We start from the raw sequence: 12324 nt of genomic DNA on the forward strand, positions 1-12324 counted from the left end.
CATGCTTAAACGCAACCATACAACTAAACTTGTCCCTAACAGTAATGAAACTTATATGCAAGAACACACAGTATGATATGAATTACCTTATTATCTGTTTGGTTCACAGGAAGTTGGAGTTGTCATCTGTGCCAGAATCTGCTTAAGGATAAAGCGTCTGGTGTTGAAGATCCATAAGCATCGTGAGGAGGTTCTGCACACAGAGACGCACAGCAGACTCAGGATGGGTGTTAGCCTTGTAGTTTTTCCTCCTGTAGTGTGGAGTCTTCCTCTACCTCAGTGGTACAAACATTTTCCTCAAACACATCTGGGTAATCGGTAGTCTACTGTACCTCGCAAACATCCAGACTGTCCGATCACCTAGAAACACGAGTTGCATTTTGTAAAACACAAAAAAAGGTACTTTGTTAAATAGCATCATCAGCACAAGAACTACACTGAACGAAGTCAACCTCTTATACACACACAGAATCTCTTGATTCTAACACTGTTTCTAAAACAGTCACAAGCACAGAGATTCTACTCAAAGTAACACTCCACTTTTGTCTTTTGAATAAGACCCACTTTACATGTCCCCTACAGTTTTATCCTTTTTTTAATCCATTCAGCAAGTCTCCCAGTCTGTCAGGAGCACATTTAGCTTAGCTTAGCATAAATCGTTATAACTACAGAGCAGTGTTCATTTTGAGAGCAAATTTTGATTTAGTCTTAGTCTTTTGACTAAAATCCATTTTAGTTTTAGTCATATTTTAGTCTTCTGAATCATTTTAGTTTTAGTCTAGATTTAGTCAGCTAAATTTAATAGGATTTTAGCCTAAGGCTGCATTTACACTGCATGGTTCAAGTGACTCAATTTCGATTTTTTTCTCCCATGTGGCAGAGATCAGATATGGCCTATGTATATGTAAGCAGGAAAAAATCACATGGATTCCGATTCACACAAATCAGACTCAGGCCTTGTTCATATGTGGAAATTTATCCGATATGAATCGGATCTGTGCCCTCGTGTCTGCAGTGTAAGCAATGCAAGTTACGCATCATTAAAAAAATAAAATAAAATAAAAAAAGCAAGAAGACTTTTATAGCTTTTATATTGTCATATACCTGTAGCATACATATTAAAGTATGTTAAAGAGAGAGAGAGAGAGAGCACAATATCCGCCACGTAACCAATATAAACTAATATAAAACTATTGCAGACATTACATGCATAAATCATGCCATGGACCTGACATTAAAATGCTTCCTGGTTTAAAAAGGCTTAGATTAAAAGAAGATGGCCAAATGCGAATTTTTCTGCCATAACTATAGTAAAACAACTTGTCAAAAATATATCTATATTTTAAATGAAACCCAACGAACAGGTTAAATACAGAAAGGAGCGCTCTTTTATTATCAGCTGTCAGTCAGCGCCCGCTCGTTTTTTTTCCTGGTCATTACGCCTTTGTCATGTGCAGTGGAAATGCAGACAATCGGATAGGAGTAGCAAAAAGATGATGTAAGCAGGTCACCAAAAAAAATCAGATACAGTCACAAAATCGGAATTCACCATCAAGATCTGCAGTGTAAATGCAGCCTAAAATATATTTGGTTTAATTGAAGTGTAATTTAATTAAAATATTGTATACATTTATTTATACAAATAAAACATAGAAACATACAAATAATGAATCTTCTTATTCTCTCAGCTGTTGACATGCCATTATTGTTTGATCAGACAGACAGACGCCCCATAAAAGGTGATGTAATCGCATCCCACGTCTACTGTGGAACAGTTACTTTTCAAATGTATGTGTACAGTATGTGTGCGTAATTAGATTCATTCTGATTGGATATTCACTGAAATACGTCCCTCAATCACATTTTTGTCTCATTTTTATTAGTCAACAAAAATGTCAGTATATTTTTATTAAAGTCATCGACATCACTTCATTTTTATTTAGTTTTTATCTGTAGAAACTTGTTTGACACAAAAATTATGACGAAAAAATTTTATCAACAAAAGGAACAGTGCTACAGAGGAGTAAAGCTTTAAATAGGTAAAGTATCAAAACACCTTGTTAATTTTTGGAGTGAGATGCCAATGGTCTAATCCGATTCAATGATTTATGCTAAGCTAAAATGGCTCTCGTCAGACCTAGAGATTGCCTGCATGCATAAAAAAATGGTAAAACTCGAGATGACTTGTGGAATTAGCCCATTTGCAAAAAAAAAAAAAAAAAAAAAAATGGAGTGTTCCTTTAAAGGTAAAAGAGCCTGTTATAAACAGTCATTCTGACTACACTTGATGCAATGCCAGCTCTCAGACTGTAAACGTGTTATGTTCCTTATCGTATTCAAGAGTGCTTGTGCTACTTTTGACATGAAGGACACATGGATTTGGTTTGTCTTTCATGTTGACTGTAGATGGTGCTATCGTATCATAGTGTGTCAGTTTTGGTGATTATTGGCTAATGTGTAAGTGTTTATTTTTTTATGAAGATTGTGAAAGATTCAAGAGATCAACGTCCTACAATGCAATTCAAAATAGAAAAAGAAAATTACTAAATAAAAGGGTGACACTTTATTTTGATGGTCCGTTTGATACATTGCATCTATATGTCAATTAATTCTCATTGGATTATAAGCAGACTGTTGACATGTACTTGCAAAGTTTCTTATAGTCAGTTAAATGTCTGTTAAGGGAGCAGTATCGGCAGATATTAAGCAGACAGCCTACTAATACTCAAATGGACCATCATAAGAAAGTGTTACCTATACAAGAAACTGTTAATAAACAAGTTCTTTACAGTGTGTAAATGTTTAAAAAGCATCACACACTTACCCAGAGACAGTGGAATGAAGCATTAGCCTTTTAGTTGGAGTTTCTTTCACTTTAATCGTGTTTTTTAATGTCTGCGATCTGGAAGCCAGAAGGATTTCTTGACATTTTTGGCTTGCATCAAGAAACCATTTTTATAAAAAGAGGACAAATGTGATCAGAAGCGCATCTCTTTTTTTACACTAAGATCATCATTCAGGTAGACATTAGAGCAGGGGTGTCTAAACTCAGTCATGGAGGGCCGGTGTGCTGTATAGTTTAGCTCCAACTTCCTTCAACACATTTCTAGTACCTAGAAAGCGCTTGATTGGCTGGTTTAGGTGTGTTTAACTGGGATTGGAACTGAAATATGCAGGACACCGTCCCTCCAGGATCAAGTTTGGACACCCTTGCATTAGAGCTTAGTATAGCTAGCTTATTGTGAAAGCAATCTTTAAAATAAATGGCAAAATAAAAAGTTTCCAAGCACTTAGATTCGATTTCATCAGGACTGGAAATAATGCTGTTGAGTGTTTTTTATTTGTGTGTATAAATATATATAATTTAGCAGACAATCGTGTGGTGGGTAATTTACATGATAGCCATCATCATATTCTGTTAAACAAGTAATGCTTTTCCTTCTTAGCATGCTTTGTATTACCTTTGCAAGCCTGCTTTTTTCCTTTTAGGTTTACACTTTTGTGCGTATTAAATGTGAATGCATTAGGCTGTTTGACTCTTTATGTCATGTTGTATCAGACAGATCTGGTTGTGCTCCAGGAACATTCGCATCTATTGTTCCATGGCCTTCATAGCTCTCTGAGTGAAACATCTGTTCACTCCATTCTGTATTTCTCTTGCTCGTGATATATTAGCATTTCTATTTCCATCTGGACATTCTCTCATGTCATTCCCACCTCCTTCACCTGTATAATACATTAGAGGCTCTATTTTCAGAGCCAATTCATCAGCGCTCTCCAGATCCTGTGATCTGCTGAATATTTTAGCTATGCATTTTTTATCTGTTTCAAAAGGTCATCAACATTACATCTACATTTTTGGCAGGTGTTTCCTTTAGCGTCCTCAAAAAAATTCATATTAAAAAGGAGTGAGCAGTATATCAGCGGCTAAAATGTTTTTAGGCACTTCCCAAATCAAATAGTTTCCATGTTTGTTCATTTAAAGTTTTGTAATTGTTACTAATGGTTTTATAAGTCCTGGTCAACAGCATTTTCTTTTTTGATATGACATGCGCCTTGTTTTAATGTCGGCCCATCTTGTTTATATTTTGGGTTTATACATTCTTCAGTGTACTTTTCGGTTTGTCCAGAATAGACTTTTACTTTATAGTTGTACTATTTCTACAATGTTATTACAGTGTTTGGTATCAGTTTTGTATTTCTTCCCCATAAATGTAAAGAAAAGACATTTGTGACTGGAAAGCTCATGAATATTCAGCAAAGTAGGTGCTGTTCATGCTTATAACTGGTCATTTGATTATATGGTCACTTCATTGACATTGATTACAGTATTTTTTTTATCATAAATGTTTAAAAGTGTTGTAATAACCCTAACACTCCAGGGTTTTTCCAATAAGTATTTCAGTGAGTGCCCTAAAATGGTTAAATAGTTCACCAACATTTTTCAATTCTGTAATAATTACGACCCCTTATTTTGTTCCAAACCCCTGAGACCTTCGTTCATCATCATTTTTCGCACAAATAAGTTATTTTAGATCAAATTTGAGAGCTCCCTCATCCTTCATAGACAGCAGTGGTCATGAGATGTTGGAAGTCTAGAAAAGAAACTAAAAACATTCTCAGAAGGTCCAATGTGACCATGCTTTTACATGCCAAAAACTGTAAAAACGATTTTGTTGTCCCATCAGATAATCGTGCATGTTTACTACGGGCAACACGACGCTTGCAGGTTGCACTGTTGACTTTAATGTTGCGGTCATACTAGAGTTTGGCTGTTTTTTTAAATATGCGTTCTTCATCGGTTTTGCGTCCTCGTGTTCTCATGTAACGTCATGATCAACTGCCAAAGTTCAGTTCCAGTACTCAAGACTGCAAGAATGGAGGATGCGTAGAAGTTTCCTGATGCGTTCTTGATATCAAGGACGCATGGATGCAGACTTGAGCACTGAACTCGCTCTAGAAATCCCAGAAGTCATTGCGGCTGGAGGTGGTAAGTGCAGCATTTTATATAGATTATGAAAGTTCAGAGATAGAACTTATTTAACTTTATTTAGTCCTTTAATGATTAGAGCGATTGGTCCATGTTTTAAATTTCTGTCCAGAGAGTTCATGTTTTGATCTTTGATTGCTCTCACGCAATCATGTGATGCAATTTCGCAGGTCAGAGCTCACCAAGTTTTCCAACGCAGTGAACTGCGAAACTTGTCGCACAAGCTTGCGTTTCTGGTCTAACACATTCGCATGCGTATGAATGGAAGTCTAGGGGAGGAAATTCCAGTGTGACCGCAGCTTAATGGCAATACATCACATTTTCCTTAGTAAACGTGCACGCAAACAAAGCTGACGCGAGAGAACATGTCTTATTTGCAGTTTTTTGTTTTTTGCAAACAATGTGTGTTTGAAGCTTCATATTATTACAGTTGAACCAGTCATGGAACGTTTTGACAATGCTTTTGGTTTCTTTTCTGGGCACTTGTATGTGTCATGCCTGGAGTTAACTTTACCCTTTTGTACTGTTGGGGATGTTTTCATCCACTCTGGGGTGATTTTGTGTCTTCATTTGGCCATAACCTTTTATGTGTTTTAGCTAGCTGAATAATTTTTGGTGACAAATCTTATTTTGACACAAATTTTGAGAAAATGTTTTGGATTTTGAAAAGAACTCAGTGATACACTCTGGGCAAATTTACTATGCTTTTGTTATGTTCGGGATGAAAACATCCACTGAATTAAACTGCTGTAAAAATGCATTAAAAATGCATTTTTTTTTTTTTGCATAAATCTGTTAATCAAAAATGCTAACTTAATTAGAAAATTACAAGATTTAAATTTTTGTTTTTTAAATAATTGCCAAATTCATAAATAATGTCACTGATTTGGTGGAGGAAAAAAAACACAAAATGACATATTTTCAATATAAAAAGTAACTGTGGACTTGATTTTTTAATGCTTTATCACAGTCTAGGACATGTGAAACAGCATTGCCTTTGATGCATTGTTTTTGATTCGTAAAAAAAAAATTCTCCCTAATTTACTGTTGGTGGCTGTTTTTGCCCCATTGACTTCCATTATAACCACATATGATTGATTACAAAACCATAACACCAGTTGGGAAGAGGTAAAACTTATAATTTTTACTGTTGATCGTCTGTTAGGCCTTTGCAGAATAAAAGCTTAGTTTTGGATTTTATATGGTGTATAAGAGCAAATTAAAGTGTGTGTACTGTATGTGTGTCTGAGTGTGTGAGAGTGACATTTGCGCATTTACCTTGATGTGCCAAAATATGCATGTCAGCTCTCAGAACTATATGGAGTAAATAAAAACAAAGACTGTGTGTTTATGCACCATCAAATGTGCACACCAGATGTTTGTTTATGCACCACCAACAGTAAATTATGGAGAAATAAATGAAAATCTAACAATTCATCAAAGCAAATGTTGTTAACTGTTAATGTCCAAGACTGTAATAAAAGCTTAAAAAAAGCCCACAATTACTTTTTATATTGAAAATACATCTTTTTTTTAACATCATGTAGGAACTTAAGGAACAAAAGTCAATTAAAGTTAAAATCCTGTCATTTTTAAAAGCATTTAGTAGTTTTGATCAGGACTGAGGTACAACAGTTTAATTCAGTTTATGTTTTCATCCCTAACATAACAAAAGGCTAGTAAATTTGAGCAGTGCAGAAGAGTCGCTCGAAGGGTTAAAAGATAAGCTAGTTACATTATACCAAAACAAGCATCAATGGTTGTAATATAAACAGCGGCTATTTTCCACTATATTCCAAAAGGACAACAAATGAATGACATTTCTTGTAAAGCAGTCACCTATAATAGAGAAAACGTTTTGTACTGTTGTGTTTTTGCTTTTGTGTTGACTGTTTAATGCCGCGAGAATCGTTTTGTACTTTTTTATATATATGTAATTTCTATAGTCCCTTTTTTCATGTCATTCCATTTTTTTGTTGTGATGTAAAACGTAATAAAAGTTTTCTGATTTCACAATAAAAACTGATTGTAGCTCATACTTACCACTAGAGAGCAGCAAATACACATTCACAGGCGACACCTTCTCTTATAATGCGATTTAGTGCTGATCTCAGTTCATTTTATCCCACTAGCTTTATTAAAGTCAAATTGAGCTTACTGAAGCACATGTGCCTATATATGCGTATTGCTAAATCCAACAAAGCTTTAATAGATGTTTAATGGACCATCACACAGTTGAAGCTAAAATACACGTTTATGCAAAGAAAGAGTGAGAGAGAGAAGAATAACATTCTCCAAACTGTATGTTTATTGAATGTCTTCAGGTCCTTTTTTTCCCCAGTATATTGGCCTACTTGATCCTCAACAAGTGTCAATGAAAAAAAGAAAAACCCCTAAAAGCAGTAAAACTCTTTAGAAATATTCCATGCATAGTTTTGTGCTGAATATGGCACTTGTGCCTCTAAGTTATATTTCTCGTTCGGGTTTTCTACACAGCACCTTCCATATCCAGGATTGCTGCAAAGTCTATACATTCTGTTTCAACCTAATGTACAGTTATGAGTCAATACGTCAACTACCTGAAAATGTGTCAAGGAAACATGCCACATATTTCTGTTCTGCAGTTTGACTGGTTAAATGAATGTCCCAGCAGCTGAAATCTATGTGTTTCTGGCAGTGATGCTGCTTCAGGAAACAATGTAAGCGTTGAAAAATACTGAGATGCGGTTTGGTTGTCCTGTAATGTAAAGCGACTTTCCGGTGGACATGTATTCCACATCGTCCGCTGTTGATATGTTGAGAGTGACGAGCTGTAATCTTCATCTTTGTGCTCAGAATATCATCATTCTATTAATCACTACACAGACTCTAAACCAAGTTAGATGCTTACATTCTACATTGAGTTTACAATTACATACATTAAAGCAAAGACAAACATAGATGATGGGTTTTAACGTACAATAATATCAGACGCTTATGAAAAGCTGTTTCCACAGGGGAAAAAAAGTGCATGCTTTGAAAAATGATAACTGTGACATATAAAGTGGAAATAATAAGACATGAAGTCTAAATTATGAGACAAATAGAGAAATGATAAGTTATAATGATCAGATAAATAGTCCAAATAATGAGACAATAGGCATGGGATGGTTTTCAAGGTATATCGCGGTTTGGAAAAGTGAAGGTTTTAAAACTGCCAAATTTTCTGCTATACCGTTCCTAAGGTATCTATGTGTGAGATTTTTTTATTTACATTTTGTTTTCTTTTTATTTATTGTTAGGACAACAGTGTCTCCAGCAGAAAACATATTCAAAGATGCCGATTTAAGTTGTAAAAAAAAAAATCTGTGTTTTGAAACTAATGAAGACAGCAGAAGTCAATAATTGATTTTCATTATCTAGCCTGACATGTTTACTGCTTCAAAATATTTTCTCACAATAACGTGTTCAAAGCGGGAATTTTTTTTTTTTTTTTTTACCCAGACATTTTAAAAGAATCAAATTTAGAGCAGTGATCACAATACCCTGAAACCATGATATTTTTTATTTATCATAGGTTATCATACTGTCAGAATCCTATACTGGCCCATGCCTATGTCAAAATGTGAAAATGAAAGACTCAAATACTCACGATTATAAATCGTCACCTTGGAATTATAAGGTTCTATCTGCGTTCTGAAGGATTTTGAGCTTTAAAGTTTTTGCATTCCATAGCAAACATTATGTGTGTAACATTTAAATAAAAAGTCTTAAAAAATGAACAACTTATAAAAAACATCTCATAATGTAAATAAGTTGTCATTTAATAAGAATATGCGATAAACTCAATTTTGACAACAATTTCAGAACCTTATAATTTTAAGGTGACGAAACGTATAAATTCATATAGATAAATAATGAGACACAATTAGCTAATTAATAGATACAAAGTCATAATTATGAAATAAAAATTAGGGATCTAGTAACTAATTATTTTAAACAAAGTCAAAGTTATAATGAAAAGTCTAAATTAGGAGACATGTGGGTCATAATTTATGACAAAATATAAAAAAATGTCAAATTTATCATTTAAATTAGGAGATATAAAGTATTAAAGTTTAAAAGCCAAGTTTAAATGTATCAAATTATATAAACATATTATCTGCACGATGGACTTCCAGTGTTCTCCAGCCTCCAGTAACTAGACCACAGCTCCGCACAGGAAGTCTGGCCAGAGGAGAAATAGTCGTGCCCAACTGAGTCTGGTTTCTCTAGAGGTTGTTTTTCCTTCACTTCGTCAGTTGGTGAAGTTTGTTCCTCACTGCTGTCACCACTGGCTTGCTTGGTTTGGGACTTGTGGAGCTGCGCATCGTGTTTGGACACTCAGCAGTGAAATTTAAACCACACTGAACTGAGCTAAACTGAACTTCAACTCTGAAAACTGAACTGACACTGTTTCAATTTACTGTAATCTTCTCTGTAAAGCATCTTTGACACAATCTACATTGTAAAAGCGCTATAGAAATAAAGATGAATTGAATTCATTATTAAAATTAAATAATTCAATTAATTCATAGCTTTTTTTATAAATGCTAATAATAATAATAATTCACAAATATGTGAGACAAAATTCATAGAAATGAGATGCTAAATCATATTTTTTATTAAATATTTAATATATTTTTTTATTTTTTTTTAAATCCTAACAAAATGTTAAGGAGATCCTAACAGGACAAAATGCCAGAATTATGAAAAATTAAGTTAGAATATCATAAAATCTAAGAATTTTTCAAATATCATACTATAATAATGTAATATATAATCATTTTTATTTTAATCTTTTAATGTTGACTTTGCATGTTCAGTCTTATTATCATCATTTTGACTTTTTATCTCATAATTACTTCACATCATGTCACAATTATTTACCAAATCATGCCTTCTTTTCTTAGCTGTTGGAATGGATCCTCCATAGCTGGTCCTAAATGAAATATCATTATTTTTTTGGGCATCTTACTGTAAAGCTGTTCAGAAAACACACCGACCAATCAGAACTGGCATCTCTGGGGTCCAGTGCTCGTCACTACTGCAGTCTGTGCAAAAGCAATCTTCTGTGCTCTGAATAAATCCTCCTAAAAACACTACCACAATCTTTGTTATTCTTCTCGATATTCTTTCATTCCTCAATACAACAGAGTCAATGATCCTCACCTCAGTTCAAAATATCATACGCTAATGGTTAAGTATAACATGGCCTGTAGACGCACAATAATAAATAATTCGACTTTCTTCAAATGGCAGGAGTAAGAACCGTGTGCTTTTCCGAACCCATTTCTCTTCCATATTCAGTGACGTATTCAGTTTTTCGATGAAAAGTTCTGTGCAAAGCTTGACCGACACTCACTGAAAGCCCTTGTCGTTTTCGTCCCTCCTTTGGAATGCTCTGAAGATTTGAGACACATCCTTGCTTCACCTGGAAACTTATCCGGACCAATTTCAGATCTGATGATGAATGTTTTTTTTTTAAATGGAAATCCAGTCAGACAGTCAGTCCTGTGCTTGCTGTAGTTTGGTTACAGGTATCAAATAAATGTATAATGCTTCTCTAGATGGAACTGGGAGATCATCTGACATTCATGTGTGTGGTCTTTTTAATAGACACAGACAACACGGTCGCTGTTTGGAGATTTTTTTTCTGGACTTATTGCATGCTGCCATCTAGAGTCGGTAGCTGTGCGCTGTTCGGGTGGGTTTTGGAGAGAGGGTGGTCCGTACACGTGACCCGACGTGGCCACAGAGATTCCATCCCAACAAACTGCAGTTTCTGGGCAGGTTTGTGGACATTTTGTGGGAAGCCAGAACTCGTCAGGAGGACTGCATGAGGCCTGTCAGCCGTTTACTTGTCAGTGATTTGCCCTGAAACACATTTATACTGTTATTAAATATTGTTGTTGTTTTTCTTAAGAGCACCAGTTAAATATATACTGTGGTTTTGTATTTCAGTAATTGCCACTATCAATGCAAATTCAACATTTTTTCATATACCATACATTCAGAAGTTTGGAGTCAATATTGTAATTTTTCCCCTTAAAATGTGTTCTTTTATTTACCACTGACACACAAAAGTGACAGTTGTTATGAAAGAACAAATGAACAGCAAATCTTTACTACTTTATCTGCCAAAAAATCCTGAAAAACTGCAAAAAAAAGCATCTGCAATTTTACACCTTTTTACTACAAAGGTTTCTACAAAAAAAATAACATAATAATAAATGTTTCTCGAGCAACTAATCAGCACATTAAAATGGATTCTGAATGATCATGTGATACTGAAACCAGAAGTGATGATGCTAAAATTAATCTTGCCTTCATAGGAATATATATAAAAAAGAAAAGTTGTTTTGATGCTTATTTGATGCTGGATACTTTAATTAATTTAATTAACTTAACAATTTACTAATTGTTTTAATTATAGTTCACTTAATTGACATAATTGTCAGAGACATGTTTTATAAACATTACAATTGTACTCGGACTAAACATTTGAACAGTACATGTGTAAAAAAAATTACAGTATTTTTAATTATTAATTTATACTTTAGATATGTCTTGATAAACGTACATATTGGACAGAGATAGGATGGGTGAAATCATAGATGTGTAATAAAAATATATATAAATAAAAATATATATCTACACGACTGGTCAAAAGTTTGTCGTCAGTAGGATTTTTAAATGTTTTAAAATAAGCTTCTCCTTCTCACCAATGCTGCATTTATTTAATCAAAAATACAGTGCAAAGTGTAAAATAGTGAAATGTTATTGCAATATTTTATATATATATATATATATATATATATATATATATATATATATATATATATATATATATATATATATGTTTGACCACATTGAAGGAATGCTTTAGATCCCTACATATTAATGAAGAAAAAAACTTTTTTTTTTTCTTCTGGTCAAATTGGACAACCTTCCAAAAAGCCTGGTTCTGTGAGACAGTTTTTCTAGACAATATGTGTCACTCACCACACTGCGAGTGAATTTCTCCAGGGATGTGCGACGGCCTTGCTCTGTCTCAGGCTGCGGAGCCCAAGTTAATGGAAGATACAGTGACAGGTTAACATGTGTTAGTAAAGAAACAAAAAATAAAAAAAATAAAAAAAACATTCAGGAAAATGTATGTTAATCTGAAAAAGGGGCCGAGACATAATTAGCTGCCCATGTTTATCCATTATTACAAGTTGGCAGTAGAGTAAGTAGCTTAGTATATTGTAATTAAAGCCAATTGAACACATTTGAAAGTGAGGTTGAGGAAAAAGGAGAGGAAATCCTTCAGT

General features: G+C 34.1%; 3 protein-coding genes across 8 annotated transcripts in view; 2 read left to right on the plus strand and 1 right to left on the minus strand.

The window, feature by feature from the left end:
• dpf3 (double PHD fingers 3) overlaps positions 1 to 6324 on the plus strand; it is a 74113-nt gene extending 67789 nt beyond the window's left edge. The window contains exon 11 of one of the 2 annotated variants that reach the window (XM_087297411.1): positions 110 to 6324. In XM_087297411.1, coding sequence (XP_087153537.1) covers positions 110 to 177 — 68 coding nt within the window. In that variant the 3' untranslated portion in view covers positions 178 to 6324. The remainder of the gene's footprint in view (positions 1 to 109) is intronic. The other variant, NM_001111169.1, reaches the window with a different exon arrangement.
• Positions 1 to 12324, plus strand: part of LOC147839360 (uncharacterized) — a 963858-nt gene that overhangs the window by 108785 nt on the left and 842749 nt on the right. The window lies entirely within an intron of this gene.
• Positions 8265 to 12324, minus strand: part of rgs6 (regulator of G protein signaling 6) — a 132934-nt gene continuing 128874 nt past the window's right edge. For 2 of the 5 annotated variants that reach the window (XM_087297400.1, XM_087297402.1), the window contains 2 exons: positions 12014 to 12067; positions 10526 to 10885 (listed from right to left, as the gene is read on the minus strand). In XM_087297400.1, coding sequence (XP_087153526.1) covers positions 10835 to 10885; positions 12014 to 12067 — 105 coding nt within the window. In that variant the 3' untranslated portion in view covers positions 10526 to 10834. Of the gene's footprint in view, positions 10886 to 12013; positions 12068 to 12324 lie in introns of all 5 variants that reach the window. The other 3 variants (XM_087297401.1, XM_087297403.1, NM_001035263.2) reach the window with 2 other exon arrangements.

The sequence above is a fragment of the Danio rerio genome, chromosome 20, assembly GCF_052040795.2.
Source record: "Danio rerio strain M-AB ecotype USA chromosome 20, GRCz13ab, whole genome shotgun sequence".
Classification (NCBI taxonomy): Eukaryota; Metazoa; Chordata; class Actinopteri; order Cypriniformes; family Danionidae; genus Danio; species Danio rerio.